General features: G+C 39.3%; 2 protein-coding genes across 2 annotated transcripts in view; one reads left to right on the top strand and one right to left on the bottom strand.

Annotated features, from left to right (window-relative positions):
* The window catches only part of slc25a24 (solute carrier family 25 member 24), a 15,797-nt gene extending 6,475 nt beyond the window's left edge, over positions 1 to 9,322 (top strand). The window contains exons 4-10 of the mRNA XM_008294649.1: positions 689 to 800; positions 4,801 to 4,959; positions 5,225 to 5,377; positions 5,612 to 5,719; positions 6,913 to 7,080; positions 7,229 to 7,379; positions 8,138 to 9,322. Of these exons, the coding sequence (XP_008292871.1) occupies positions 689 to 800; positions 4,801 to 4,959; positions 5,225 to 5,377; positions 5,612 to 5,719; positions 6,913 to 7,080; positions 7,229 to 7,379; positions 8,138 to 8,319 (1,033 nt within the window). The 3' untranslated portion in view covers positions 8,320 to 9,322. The remainder of the gene's footprint in view (positions 1 to 688; positions 801 to 4,800; positions 4,960 to 5,224; positions 5,378 to 5,611; positions 5,720 to 6,912; positions 7,081 to 7,228; positions 7,380 to 8,137) is intronic.
* Positions 9,323 to 10,900: 1,578 nt separating this feature from the next.
* LOC103366812 (transmembrane protein 69-like) lies at positions 10,901 to 13,765 on the bottom strand. Its single transcript, XM_008294648.1, has 3 exons — positions 13,459 to 13,765; positions 11,980 to 12,024; positions 10,901 to 11,866 (listed from the first exon to the last, which is right to left on the bottom strand). Exons 2-3 carry the CDS (start codon positions 12,022 to 12,024, stop codon positions 11,084 to 11,086), a joined length of 828 nt encoding a protein of 275 aa, XP_008292870.1. The 5' UTR covers positions 13,459 to 13,765; the 3' UTR covers positions 10,901 to 11,083.
* Between the last annotated feature and the right edge of the window lie 2,061 nt (positions 13,766 to 15,826).

Below are 15,826 nucleotides of genomic sequence, written 5' to 3'. Positions count from 1 at the left end.
CTTTGGGCCCATCTTTCTTTCTATGTTTGACTGTGCAATAGAGAAGAAAGTCCTTTGAGAAAGTGAAGGAGATTTGGAAGAGAGAATTTACATTGTTTCACTCGTGCATGTGCTTCGATTGAAGGTTTGATGATATAGTCTGAAACTCAGAAGATAAATTAACGATAAACAGTCACTTTTATCTTGAAACATGTAATGAAAATGACGTTTTATCTTTCTTGTTCTCACATGTTTGTCCCAATGAAAAATACAACCGTGGGCTGATTTGTTGGTTTCATCTATGATTAGCATCGCTGGCTGTTGCAGCTCTTCTCATTTTTAATTGTGATTCAGGTAATGTTTCTACTGAAACATTCCTCCTGGTGGCCAAAGGGATCCTGCTCAGAGGCACTGACCTTTGAGGGTCATCATTTCATGTCATCCCACATCTCTTTCTTCCCTCAGTCTTCTTTATCTAATAATAAAAGCAGAAATGGCCAAACATATTTAGAAGGGATTGCGAAACAGGTAAACGTGGGGCAGCAAAACTTCTATAATCTGTGTTAGTGGATAAATTAAATTTATTAAGCCCATTTACTGCAAAAATGTAACTTATTTCTCACCCAAGTGAACCAACTAGTGTGCCCAGTTACTTGAGCTTTAGTTGTACTTTAGGTCGAGATTATAAATATGTCTGTTTCTCCTATAGTATCGATGTGGACGGCACCATGACCGTGGACTGGAATGAATGGAGGGAGCATTTCCTGTTAAACACAGTCACCAACCTGCAGGAGATTATCCGCTACTGGAAGCACTCCACGGTAAGAAGAGGGCATTATTTATTAACTACACAGTACAAGTGTTCATATGGTAGTGTTTGTGTGTGAGGGAGAAAACAGAGACCATGATGATGGATTTATTTTAATTAGTCAAAAAACAACAACAACCTAAAAAATACATGTTTCAACTTTGTATATAGTAAATAATATTAGTTTCAGTCTAATGTTCAGTTTCAGTGTGAGTAGAGCCAAACAAATATCCATTGGCCATGGATTACCCAGTAGTGGTACCCACCTGTCACTTAATTATACATAACTTTAAGCCTTTATACACTTGAAATTGATTAGCTATAGCCAAATTCACACTGCATGCAGTTGTCATGAACCACGTCATTACCTTTAGAGCCCAAAACTGATTTATGTATCTGACTGTAAACATGTTAATTTCTGCTGTAAAGTTGGGCATTCTACCATGGAGGTCTGTAAGGACTGACCCACTCTTAGCCTCAAGTGGCCATTTGAGGAACTGCAGCCATTGTACATCCCCAGAGGTTGCTGCTTAGTGAATGAGGTTACCATGAATAGGTGGAGCCAGTAACAGGTGTTTTTAGAGACAAAAGCATAACCAAAGTATCTCCAAAAAGTAATTTTGCAATCACATATCCTCTACAATTAACACAGGCCAGAAAATGAAAATAAAATGTGCTAAGGAGACAAAAAAAATAAACCACTAATTTAAAAATTTAACTAAAATGGAAGACATGGAGGTTAAACGGTTAACTGTCTAGCAGCCTGTGCCGTCAAAGCCCTTTGACTATCCAAGACCTCACCTTTAGATCCATAGCACTAAAGGGGAAAGTCATGAAAGACACTTGTCAACTGATGCTGGATTTGGACCAGAGCTTTAGCAACAGATCAGCGCCTCTACGTCAGTAAATTAGATTCATTCAATGCTAGAGGAGAGGTCTGAACAGGAGGGAGGAGGAGCTGGAGGGGGAGCATGATGAGAGGAGCAGAGCGAAGAGTTTATGATTTTTGAATGTGGTCGACACTGTCCTGTGAATATGTGGAAGGTGACATTAGAAAAGAAGCTTGGTGTGACTTGTTAATGGTGATTTTTTATTATATAGAAAAGGGTGCCTAAAAATAACACGGAAACGCTATTTGCCAACACAGACTACAGTCTTTCTTGGCCTGGTCTATAAATTGATCAAGTTCAGCGCCAAATTTCTGCTTGTTGAACACACAGACGTATAGAGCCAGTTACAGTCAATGGCTAATCTCTGACGTTTGCTGCCTCTGTTCACTGGCACAGCCTCGCAGGTTATATTAACCTGTGGTTTCTAAGCTCTGTAGAGATAAGCTAATTTCAGTGTGACCTGCAGGCGGATTAGCTCGTCAGTAGGGTTGGAACAGGATGAGGTGAGGGGAAGGGAGTCGAGAACAGGACAAGTGCAAGGCGAGACTGAAGGTGTTGTTTGGATGGCAGTGAGAACCTCCCATCATTTCCAGTTTTCAAGTCGATGGTTACTGGTGACAACTGTATTCAGCGTTTGGCTCTGCAGGCCCTCAACACCTATCTGGACCCTTTACTAGAATCTTGTGAAGGATCCTGATCTGTCTGCGAGCTTCAGTTTAGGACTGAGCTTGCATGATAGTTGGACTACGCTTGACTGGATCAGAAGCTTTATCAAAGGTCTGACATGGCCATGGCTCTGCTGCAGCCTCAGCAGCAGCAGCAGCAACACAGAAACTGGTTTTTCCTCGAGTTTGAGGACGATGGGGGGATCTATGAGGTGGAGGTGGACATGGTAGGTTCTTGTATTCAGACTTTGAGCTTAGGTTTTCATCTGATCATAAATGAAAGCCTTGTTAAAGTGTCTTTATTTTAGTTTATCATAAATACTGTATATAGATATTGGTGAACGTATTGGCATTTTGTGTACCATAGATCACACTAAGTAGTTTTCACTGGAGGTTTCCTGGTAGATATCTTGGCCACAATTATTCTAACACTAAGAAATGTCATGTAAAGAAAAAGAATATTGGCCTCTATATTGTTTCCAGACTTTTTGTAAAAGCTGACATGTAAATAATGGTATGAGGCAACATCTAGCATCAGTTTAGTTTTTGAAAAACTCTCTATAAGAACATTTACAAAGCAAGGAAACAATAGTATGAATGCTGAAGCAATTCAATTTTTTCTAATACAAAAGCTTATAATGACTATATTGTAAAAGAATATAATGTCTCTCTATTCCCACGAATGTTTCAGGGATGACAAAATATTCCATTTCCCACTAAATGCAATTGTGTACAATCCTTGAAACACCTACAAAAATCACTTTAGAATTAAAGCAACGCATCTCTCAGTCTAAATTTTTTTTAAAAAGAATATAAGATGACAAAGAAAGTATCTCTGCAAGTTTTAATGCAGGATATAAAACACAAAAAGGAAGGCAAATAAGATTTTAGGCTGTGTTGATATTTATATTGTCCTGTGTAGAGATAAAAGACACTGTTGAATTCTCAATATCAAATTCAATACTAATGTAAAACATCAATGAAATGGATATATTTTAGTCTAAACTCCTGTTTAGTAAAAACTGTGCTGCACATGCAGTGTATTGATACACATAAACACGTGCACAACATCATACCCAGCTCAGGTTATGAGTTAATGCTACATTAGCCTAGACGAGCTAATGTTAGTCTTTGGGCTTGTTGTGTGTCGAGCAGTGCTAGCAATGCAGTTGTAATGGTTCAAAAATAATAATGGGAACATTTCAGGATATTTTTACAACAGTTTTAATATGAAGTTGGGGAAAAAAGGAACGCTTAATTCACCTTGAATTCTGTGTACAGATCAGGAAGCCTGTCGTTGAGTTGCTTAGACAAGCTTTTGTTGGTTCTCAGATTTTTGGTTGGGTTTTGGTGGTTGTTGTAACTTTTCCTTATTCCTATTCAAACACTAAATGTGTCCCTTCAAGTCTTGGTGTGTTTTTTTTTTTTTTTCCACAAGTTGCAGCAGATGTTTCCCATCTGTACTGGGTGCTGCTATTCTGCATCCTGATGCTCTTGTCAAGATGTTATTGTGTATTTGAAAGGAAAGACTGTAACAGAAGGCTAGATTTGACAAGACGATATGTTACTGGAACTGTAAATGAATCCTCAATGTCACTACAGGCCTTAACATGACAGGATTTGTCTGCACATTTTTTAGACTGAGCTGTTGAAACAAAATTGCTGCAGATGCCACAAACATAAACACAAAAAATATGCATTCAGACCTCTGGGGTTTCATCCAAAGTAGGGTTAAAACAATCAATCCTGTCAGCTTACAGGATGATGCTTTCTGTATCAGTCTTCTTCAGAAGTGGTGGAACATGTATGGTTCAATCACTCCAATATTACAACTTACAATATTAACTTACAACTACAACTTACAACAGTTTTGTAGTGTTTGACAAGAGACATGAGGTGAGCTGCTGTGCTGAGTTGCAGTGAGTGCAAAGGTAAGAGAGGAGAGAGAGGGACATTCTCAAAGAGGCAACAGTATGGAGTTCCATCTAAGCTGTTTTAAAGCAGGAACGGGCTTTTATTCGGGGGGGGGGGGACCAAAAACTTTTTAATAACTTTGGTGCACAGAGATGGATTTTTTGGGTGGTTAATCAATGACCAGAGAGGGACTTTAAACTGAGAGTACAGTTTTATACCAGTGCTGTGAAATGATGTAATCGATCTTACAGTGCGGATCTGTAGTTACGCAAGATTTTGAATAAGGACGTGGCGTGTGTCCCATTCTGGCAGGCATTAAGTGCAAGGTGAAGCTGTGAATGATGTGTGATCTTCAAGCTGTGCTAATTTAAAGCTAATCTTAAACACAGTCCATTGGGTTAATTACATTTTAAAAACATTAAAAGCTCTAATGACAGAAACAGGGTTAGCCCTCAGAGGTTCACTGGCAACTTGATTATTTTAAGAACTGCTGTATGGTTCCTTCTTGTTGATGATCTTCTTGACTGTTTTGTATTGTGTCTAGGTTTTGGACATTGGTGACAGCCTCACCATCCCAGATGAGTTCACAGAGGAAGAGAAGACGACTGGTATGTGGTGGAAGCAGCTGTCAGCAGGAGCCATGGCGGGCGCTGTGTCTCGTACAGGAACCGCCCCTCTGGACCGAATGAAGGTCTTCATGCAGGTGGGTCAACATTTGTTCTCTGTGCTTTATCAAGTATCTGTTACATTGCTGTCTGTCTTCATAAATTAGATTTTTAATCACATGTTCAGTGGTTCCAGGGATCAGATTCACAAATTAGTTGTGGTATATGTATTATAATATGGAGAGAAGTGAGCTTGAGTCAGCTGGAATGGCACAGAATTAGTTTAGAATGAAACTCTTCTCTTGTTAGTTTTGGTTGTTAATCATAGTCTCTGGATTTTTTTGTTTGTTTTCTTATTTATAGGTTCATGCTTCTAAGAGCAATAAAATCAGCCTTGCTGGAGGTTTTAAGCAAATGCTAAAAGAAGGAGGGGCGACGTCTTTGTGGAGAGGAAATGGTATTAACGTCCTGAAGATCGCCCCCGAAACAGCCATTAAATTCATGGCTTATGAGCAGGTAAACACTTTTCACCCTCTCTGAACAGATGCTAGCATATGAGTTTGGTGCTTGAAACATTCATATGTTGTGTCATCCTCAGCATGTCACTGTTGGATTCTCAAAGATAAGTAAGATTCAGTGTCAAGGTGGAGTTTCAGCCAGAGTTGACAACTACTCACACCAACAGTCTCACTGTCACTGTTGGATGACCCTGAATGAGTTCTTCTTGCTCCTGTGTCACTGTTTCATCAGTATAAGAAGCTGCTGGCCAGTGAACCAGGGAAGGTCAAACCCCACGAGAGGTTCATGGCAGGATCGCTGGCTGGAGCCACAGCTCAAACTGCCATCTACCCCATGGAGGTGAGTGGAAGTGTATCTGTAGCAGGGTAGATACACGAAGGGTGCAGGTTTGTGATTGTAATGTGTAGTAAGTATTGCGATCACAAACCTGTCTGTCATTTGTAGGTAATGCCAAAGACTGAGAGGCAACATCCCACAACATGTAGGGACACTATCTGTGTAGATGGCATGGGCATGGTTTTAGGCATTTCTGATACTAAAGTAGCATTGTAGCAAGACTTTCTATTTTCATAAATGTACGTTGTTGATATTTATTGTTTGGTTTATCGAAGAAAATCAAGGTTGACTGAAAATGTACCTTTTTTTTATCAAATCGATTGGTTGGATCTCAGCACCAGAACTATTGAGGAATATAAAGCAGACTACTTAACCTACAGTTTTTAGACAATGATGTGCCATGTTGGATGTTTAGGCTTTCATATGCAAATGGCTGTCGGCTAAGTTCACCCTTGACTATCTGGCCATCAGTTTAAACAAAATGCAGCCACACCCATGACGGTGTTGACATGCTGTCAGTTGGTTTGGAGCCGGCTATTAGTAAATGTTCAGTAAATTGCAAACAAATTAGACCTGGCAGTCTCCCTTAGGTTGGGCCAGTTCAAGGTTGTGAAGACGTGTTCACAGTTAGCCTTTTCCTCGTGCTGCCAAAAATAATGCATTAATCCTGAAAAGAGGTCAATGTAGTGCTTTTCTCCTTATGAAAGTAATGCTGGTGATTGTCCAGCTTTGGTCAGATGAGAGCTTATTAACCAACCAGACCAGGAGACCACAGCTCTGAAAGAAGCTATGATTTTTATTTTTTTGCTATTTCATTGTTAGTCTAATAAATCTATAGGAAGTGGTTGCAAACTACAACAGCATAACAGTGATAACATCATAAAGGGCTGTAGGAACCACAAGGACAGGCTCCAGCAGAACATTTGAATTATGATCTTGTGTGAATGAATATGAATACAGCTACAGCAAGAAATAGGTGCTTTTAAAAAGTTGTACGTACAGAATCAAAGTGGACTCATTTGGTGGAGAGAGAATATGGTACAGAAAAAAACAATCATCAGTAACTGGTAAATTGAATCAGACCACTGCCCAGACTGTAAACTTCACTGTTAAGTAACAACTGCTGCCTGCAAAATGTGTTACTAGAATATCTGCCTGCTGTAAAACAGCCTGACTGATAATGTTTGTGTGTTCAGGTGATGAAAACCCGTCTGACCCTGAGGAAAACTGGACAGTACTCAGGAATGTTTGACTGTGCCAAGACAATCCTGAAGAAGGAGGGCGTGAAGGCATTTTACAAGGGCTACATTCCCAATATTCTGGGCATCATCCCGTATGCAGGGATAGATCTGGCTGTGTACGAGGTACGTACTGATGAATCCTCTGGAATAGATAGACTCTGATTTAGATAAAGCACTACTCTTTCAAAGCCAGCACCATCTTCATCAATATAAATGTTACTTATACGTAGATTTTGTCAAATATAATGCAACCAACACTCTTCTTCCCCAGAGCTTGAAGAACTTCTGGTTGTCCCACTATGCCAAAGACACCGCCAACCCCGGTGTTCTGGTGCTGCTGGGCTGTGGGACCATCTCCAGCACCTGTGGCCAGCTGGCCAGCTATCCACTGGCTCTGATCCGCACCCGGATGCAGGCACAAGGTACAGTTAACCCACCCTTATTAAAACAATACAAAGAAACAATCTATTGATGTACAAATTATGGCATTTTGCTTGTGGTCCCAGACTCTTGTTTATAGCTTTAAATACCATATAAACATGAGATTAACTCAGATGCTGAAATATATATTTTCTTCTGATTGTTCAGGCTATGTCTTTTACTATGGTACACAAAATAAGTTTAAAAGAAGGCTCATGAATGTCAGTGCAAATATTTTCTTTGTGACAAATTATTACAAAGTCCATCTGGTACAGAGTCATTTTTCTTGTGTTGGCTCAAACACTGGATTTGAAATAAAACAAAAAATAAAAGCTGATTTTCAGGTTTATTCTGAAGGGATAAAAATTGTTACTTGAAAATACAGGAACAAAAGTAGCCATATTTGGGGCGATATGTGTAAAAAATCTAGAAACCTTTTGCAGCTGAAAAGACAGCTCCTTAATTGCTGGTATTGTTTGATTTCAAACAAAGTATCCTGCTGTAAGGAGCCAAAAACATAAAATGTGTTCATGTCCTGGTAACTGAACCTCTTAAGACCTCACATTTTGAGTTATATTACTACAGAAGTTATTTTTTAAAAATTATTATATTATTGTTGTTATTATATATATGTGGTTTTAAATATTTTTTTATTTCAACATATGCATATCAAACAAGAGCTCGGGTCTTTAGAGGTTAAACATGACAAAAACCCAGAAATGTCACAAACCTGACTTTCTTTAATCGTCTGTTTTCTCAGCTTCTATCGAGGGCTCAGAGCAGCTGCCGATGAATCTGATGGTGAAGAAGATCCTGGAAAAGGAGGGCTTCTTTGGACTTTACCGTGGCATCCTGCCCAATTTCATGAAGGTCATACCAGCTGTCAGCATCAGCTACGTGGTGTATGAGTACATGCGTTCGGGTCTGGGTATTCAGAAGTAGGCAGCAGAGTCGTTCATCGGCATGTTTCCCTGAGAGTCTAAGAAGATGTGCAGCAATCTTTTTTTTTTTTTTTTCTTTTAAAATTTCAAAACACTTCCCTTCTTTTGACTGGCATATGAGGATGTTGTTTACCTGTAGGTCACCAAAGTCTGGATTCAAACTGCTGCTGATGTGTTTGCAGGACTTGGCTAAACCACTGAGCCACTATCAGTAAGAGTGTGTTTAGAAGCATCAGCAGCACAAAGACGAGGAATAATGACGTCTTTTTTCAAATGCATATTGTTGTCCAGGCTCTGTTTACGATGCACCCACAGCTTTAAGTGCTCTGCCAGTCTCTGGCACACTTTGAGTCAACTGACTTTAAGTGTTGAAAACCAAAACACTTAGAGAGGTTAGTTTTTGTTTGGCTTACTTGTTGGTTTAAGTAGAAATGCCATTGTTTTGTTATCAGGATCTTGTAATGTGTCACACGCTCCTCTAATATTTGCACCTTATTGTACCAATGTTGATCCTGATATGAAGTCCAACATATCATTTACTACATATCTGCTCTTTTTTTTTTTTTGCTATTTCTACCGTTGTCAAAAATAATCAAACCAAAAATTTAGAAAGCCACAGTGTTTCACAGCTTTACACAATCTTCCAAATGTGTAAGATGTCTCTGTTGTGAGAAGGGGAGCTGTTTCGTTAAGAAATCTGAGGAAACTTTAAAAGTGCAATACTATATTCACACATTGGTCATTCACATTCTGTTTGTTTGACATGGGTTTGTGTTTTGGGAATGGATTTCACCTGAATGTTTCACAGCTTTTTTTTTTTTGTATAGGACATCATTGCACCTCTTCAGTGAGGTTGGTGAACAGATAAGAAATGTGCCTTATGTGTTTTTTTCCCCCAGATGTCTGTGGACTTGTGCACTGTCCCTTTTCTCTTGCCTTTCTTTCCAATATTTGGTTCATAGATGCTGGTGTTTACATTAATAAAAAAAACATTTGAATACAAATGTGAGAATAATTAAGTGTATTTATGTTCACTGAAATTTTAAAATGAATAATTTTTGATGTTTGTCTTTTAAGTAGCATGGCAGAGACGACTCACATGCATGTGAAACTGAGTACACGCTTTCACTGGAGCCTTGTGTGTCGTTTGATGGTGTGCAGTTGAGCCCTGAAGCTTTAAGTACAGATTACTCTCGTTTAGATCTTATGTAATGCCCTTTCCTCCTGTGATGTCAGTACTCCTCATTTTAGCTGTCTGATCCCAGACACGTATAAGGACAGTAATAGTAGATCTGCTAATTTATGGTACAAAGAGAAAATAATTGCCTTACAGCTATGCTATTGCCATTTAACAGCTCATAACCTTTAAGTCTGGACAAACGAATAATTGTTTAAAGGGGTAGTATTCTACCTCTTTTTATAAATCTGTTAAAATACATATTTTGTGGACATGTGAACAAATTGTTCATTCTGTCACACCTATAATACCCCTGGTTTTAGTCCTGTTCCAAACGGCTGTTTTCGTGTCTGTCGCTTTAAATGCAACTGGGCTTTTGCTGCCCTTTATCGTTTCTGGAAGAGAACCACAGGTATACCTCTGAGTCTACTCTGTTCAGTGGCACAATCCCAATCTCCACCATAAAACCTAAGCATCAACCCCACACAGACTTAACTGATGTTGCAGTCTGAGTGTGTGAGACTGAGGGTTTCAAATGGTACAAAAAGGAGGAATGGGACACACTGACTTGATTACTCTGTGACATTCGTGTTTATACATCATAGTAAACTACCAAAAGTCAGGAAAGCCAAGAACACCCGTGAATCCTACATTTCACTGAAAATACAAACAACTCAAAATGTGCTATAAAAAAAAAAAACACAACAGTGAGCAGCCACATGCTGTAGATGAACTTTGCGGATTCATTTCCTACTCCTTTCATGGTGGATTTGGTTACATTCTCTGGAAGAGGGGAAAACTATGTCCATTACCTATTTTATGAACTTAACTCTGAACTGGGTAAGTCCCTCAGGAAAGTTTGCAGATGCGACTCACAGAAAGGCTGCAAGGTAGCATCAAAAAGTCCAAATCAGAGCCCTCATGCCTGATTTGATGGAGTCAGGCCTAAATCCTTAGCATTTTGCATGATTTCCCTCTGAAGTCTACGATTGGCATTTTTAAAATACACACTCTATAGTGAGTGTGGAGATTGGGATTGGACAAGAAGGAATAGCAATAATAATCTCTTGTTGAAATATTAATATATATTCTTTTTTTTTTATTTCTCTAATTTTTTTTAAAAATATGTTCAAAATAAAGAATGAATGAAGAACAGTGTAAGTGCATCTTTTAGATATACACTACGTATGAACTAGTTATATTTTCAGTCTATTTTATTATTTTCCTTTTACTGTACAGGAAATAAAAAGCTTTGACTTTGAGGCTTCTAGTGGTAGTAATAAAATAACAGATAAATACTTATTTCCTCTCAGTTGTGGTATCTAGATGTAATGGCTTGGTGTGGAACATAAAACGTGTTTCTCTAACTCACAGAGAACAAGAGGAACATCACGGAATAGCTTGGTTATAAAAGTTAGGTGCTGATGAAATGTTTTATTTGTACAGAATGATGTACAAACAGTTACTCCCAACAAAGACATTCAATCCGACAGACCTCTGATTAAGACAGTTAATAGGATTAATATCAAGAAAAATCTTTAAGTTGGATCACCCAAATGTAGATATGGTGCAACATAAAAATCTCTTTTCAATCTGAAAAGAATGTCTTTTCTGGGTAAAAACCGTTCATCACGAGTGTACCAAATAGAGAAAAAAATGCCACAGTGGTCAGGACGGCACGCAGGGCTTTCAACCAGCTGGGATAAGTGGGAAGCAGAGACAGATCATAATGCAGTGATATTCCAAGTCCCATGATAACCATGGTGGTTGCAGGAACAATGTTGTCGCTCATCAGCATGGTCGCCCAGGCTAACAGGGGGGGAACCACGCTGCTGGCCAGGTTGACCCAGTCAGGTTTGGCTGGGCTGCCCTCAGGAAGTGCAAATCCCCAACGAGCTCCGCCCAGGAAAGAAATTATGGATGCGGCGTAGGCTACCTGGGCGTAAGCTAACTCTGGGTAGTAGGTCTCAGTCATAGCCATAAGCAGAGTGGGGCAGACGAAGGGGATCAGCCCCGCAAACCCCAAATAGAGGGCAGGGTTGGGACCTTCCCACAAGTGCTTCATGTCATAGCGCAGCAGATCCAGCTCTCTGGGACTAGGTTTAGGCAAAGGTCGCTTCTTCAGCCTCACAGCAGAAGAGTGGAAATGTTGGTTCCTCACTGGAAATGAAGCATTATGAGTCTGTGTTGGCTGGAGGAGCTCAGTCTTCCTGAACCCAAGGACAGCTAGAGGTTTCACTTGTCCAGTGTCCCTTTTTGTAGACAGGAGCTTGGTTAATGAAGACCAGCAGGAGGAGACAGATCCACCATCTGAGGCTCTGGTCAGGGCTGATGTCCAGCATCTTCGTGGAGGACCTGCCCAGTGCAACAACTAAAAAGACATTCATAATGACTTTTAAAATATGTCTTAGCTTTCTAATTATAAATGATTACAAAAATATGAGCAATGATTTGTTTGAAGCTCTGAAATCACATTTGTGTTACCTTCTGAGCTGCAAAGGGGCTTCTTCTAAATACAACAGAGAGCATCTGATGAAAAAAGAAAAAGGTCTGGTTGAGCAGAGCGAACACACAATAAAGGCAAATTCACTAACAATTAGGAAATAATTTACTTAAAGCTCACATTAAAAAAGAAAATGTAAAGAGACACAACTAATTGTAGTTTTCAATTACAGATATATTTCTCGTTAATTTTCTTGATTCATCTTTAATAAACATATATAAACTTGCGCTAATCATTTAAATTTATTGCTGATGCCAGTGAAATTCAAGCATTTTTTAAAGCAGAATTAAATGAAGATGGCAGATAAAGTTTTGATTTTCCATACATTTTAGTACTGTAAATGGCAAAATATAAATTAACAAACAATTAATTGGACATTGGGGAAATTATCGTCATCATAATAAAAATAACATGCAAATAGACAAATTTATAAAGATATGCAAAAAATTTTAATCTTCCACAAGAAACCTATGAATAGAAGAAGCAGGAGAACTCTGAACCTCTGAAAAACATTTATTTTTTTAAATCAACACAGAGGTCTGAGGTCAGACACTTAACAAGAGGTATGGACAAGAACTGATCATTCCCCAAAAACGGATTGCTGCACACAGGAGGGATTATGCTTATGTATCTGCAATACTTCCCCTGATCTGTTTTGTGAATCATAACCACTTCAGTTGTTTTTACTGGATGAAACAACTCCAAATGAGAAGTACTCATATAATGCAATTTTCCATTCCATTAACATCTGAAAGCATTAAAAATACTTGATTAAATTCACGATGGTAATGTTTTAAAGAGATTTTACCCTATATGATAATGCAAAACCTTTTTTTTTAATTTTTAAAAAAATTCTGCATATATAACCCAGCACCTAAATCATGCTGATTACAGTCTAAACAAGGATACAACCCATTCCAAACACATACAACCTAACAACTGGAAACAATACTATAGTGTTGTCTATAATCATCCTAAATGTCAGCTATAGTTTTTTTTGGTCACAATTAATCAGTGACCAGAAACGTTCAAGTTCCACAAAGACAAACCTTTGGTGTCACCACGCACATAAAGTTCTGTGAGGGGCCTTTATGCACGTATCAAATGCAGAAATATAGAAACTAGTAAATACAGCTTTAACAAACAGCGTGCAACCAGTTTTAGGCTCAACACCTGAGCAGTTCACCCCGCCTGTTCTTACTGGTGTATCTGCACCTTCTCAAACTCCTCACTGACATTTGAAAGTGTCTCTGAAAGCCTATGACACGTTTAAGTCAGAAAGGTAAATAAATGGCAGTAGAAGAACATTGATGAGTAAATGTTACGCTGCTGAACACTGAACAGACGAGCTAACGGCTGACAGGAGGACAAACAAAACGTCTCTGAGTGAACAGCTGAAGCGTTTCACTTCACACTAGCGATATTAACCCATATTTCTGTAATGCAGAACTTATATTTACCTTTGTTTCAGGATGAAACCCTCATAATATAAAGTTATATTTAGTCCAGGGTCAGTCGCACGACATTGAGTTGGTCGGTCCGCTGCTTATTCCTTCCGTGTTCGACGACAGACGCTCAGTACTTTAGTTCCACTACAATCCAGCGGCCATAGGTATATGCCAGCGGCGAGGAGACACGAGTAAACAAAACATTTGCTTTTTGCCCTGTAATTAACCAAAAACAAACACACCGCTAGATAATATTGAGGGTTTGAGAACGAGAAATAACATAGATTTCCATGATTTCAGCGATAGAACCTTCCCGTGTGGAGTTGATATGTTGTCCGTGGGTCTTAGCGGGATTTCTCCAGGGGCTCTGGCTCCCCCCCCGTCCACAGACATGGTTGCTCAACTGGTGACAACACAAGCTAAATAGGCTCCAGCCCTCCTCAAAAAAAGCCGGAAAGCAGGTATAGCTAACTGATGAATGGGTGGTCCAATGAAATCAAAATATGGAGGAAAAAAAGCAGTGAAATATAATTATTTTGTATTTTCCCCAGCTAGCTCAAATTGTGTGATAGCGAACCTTTAGCCTCTTTAGCATAATTGGTCGGTGTAACGAATTTAGAATAGAATAGAAGCTGGACCTGAGAAATTATTGAATTATTTAACAGTATTTAAGGGTCTTTGGGACAGTGTAACTGGATGTGACCAGCCAAAGTTTCGTTGTATTCTCAACAAATTGTAGTAAAAAGCTTTTACAAATTGGCAAATGAGTGTGAGGCTTGTCTTGAAATGTCTTTCGCAGCGGGTCGCTCAGTGCTCCCTCTAAGCTAATTTGTCCATCGTATGGGGGGAAAGCAAATGTCCAGAGTATCAGAAAAAGGTAAGAACAGTAACTTACATAACAGAGCCACTGCTGTCTAAAAGTAAGGATGTGACTTTTGCCGCTTGTTCTGCTGTAACTGGGTGAAAAAGGAGCATTAACATGGCTGTACGTGTAGCTAGCTAGTAGCAACACCCGGACAGGACAAACAATGAGGCTTTTTCAACACCCCTCGCCACATCATTCGGTTAAGAACATGAATACTTATAAATAAAGTACACGGCAGCCTAAACTTCCCCCTTCATGAACGTAAGTACAACTAAAACACTATAAACACTGTTGAAGCGGCGCCAAACTGGTTCTCCTTTGGTGATAAACGCATTTCTCCAAAGCAATTGTAGCCAAGTGGAAAACTGACAACTGACAATTAACAATTATGCCACAAGACGGCGCTGTGCCCTGTGCAGGTGGGAAAATCGACAGCCAGAAGTGAGTACAGTCCACTGGCCACCAGAGCAAAGCCCGGCCTGAGCGACCCAGTGACACTTTAGATAAAACTGCCATGAAGTGAAATAAAGTGTGTTTAGTTAGTTTAGTTAGTGTTTAGTTTATTTGGCAATATTTTTGTCATTATTGTAATTACTAAAATTAGAAGTTGCTCATAGATATTCCACCTTTTGTTACATTTCAAAGTGATTCCAGAAAGGGCCGTGTGGTTGCTGGTTTTCTTTCCAACCAAGCAGCAGCACACCAGACTCAGACTTGATCTCATCAAGTAAGTCCAGTCTCAACCTGGTGACTTGATGAGATGAGGTTACTGGATCAAGTTCAACTCTCGTGGGAAACCCTGTAAAACACCTGCTCAAGTTAGGGTACCAATAAATGATCGGGCCTTAAGTAACTTATGAGTGGTCAAATCAGGGTTTGTTCATGATTCTGAGGTGACTTTTAGCATTTTTATTTCACCACAAACACTTCTTTGTTGAAAAAGACCACACTGGAGGCAACAGTGCTGAGCACCGAGACACCTTGCAGCCCTCAATACTGAATATAAATCAGTAAATTAGTTGTGTTTTCGTGCAACAATGCAAATAAGTACGTGGTGGGACTGGGTTCCTTGAGTTACTTTTTAGAGTGTACATGCGTGTTCAGTTTACACACATTGTGTAGCAAATAGAAATAATGTTGGTAATCCTAACTGTCCTGTAACAGGAAAAGTTTAGTCTGGTTTAATGTCAGACACTGAGTGTCTTTTTATAACGTGTATGTAAACTTCTGGTTTCAACTGGGCGGGTACACAGCGCTGTTACTGAACCTGTGCTGGAATTTCTCAACTACAATCTGCCAAAATAAATGCTGCATCTGTTTTAATCAGATCACCAGCAGATGGCCTCTTCCATGAATGTGTCACACTTACAGACTTCAAAAGTTGCATTTTTATACATGGTGCAGGGCCGTCTAAGGTTCAAGGGGTTAATATTGAGGTTATAGTTTGCTGTGGCGATAAACTGGACTAGAAACACTTCTGATGTTGAGTGTAATATCAGAATCACATTCCAGCTT

The sequence above is a fragment of the Stegastes partitus genome, unplaced genomic scaffold (assembly GCF_000690725.1).
Source record: "Stegastes partitus isolate 25-593 unplaced genomic scaffold, Stegastes_partitus-1.0.2 Scaffold983, whole genome shotgun sequence".
Lineage (NCBI taxonomy): Eukaryota > Metazoa > Chordata > Actinopteri > Pomacentridae > Stegastes > Stegastes partitus.
This window is presented reverse-complemented; position numbering and strand designations above follow the sequence as displayed.

Bases quoted from the DNA above. Each gene is read 5' to 3' on its own strand.
- LOC103366812 (XM_008294648.1), bottom strand. From the start codon at position 12,024: ATGCTCTCTGTTGTATTTAGAAGAAGCCCCTTTGCAGCTCAGAAG. The intron at 11,867-11,979 runs GTAACACAAATG...ATGTCTTTTTAG, and splicing joins GCCCCTTTGCAGCTCAGAAG to TTGTTGCACTGGGCAGGTCC.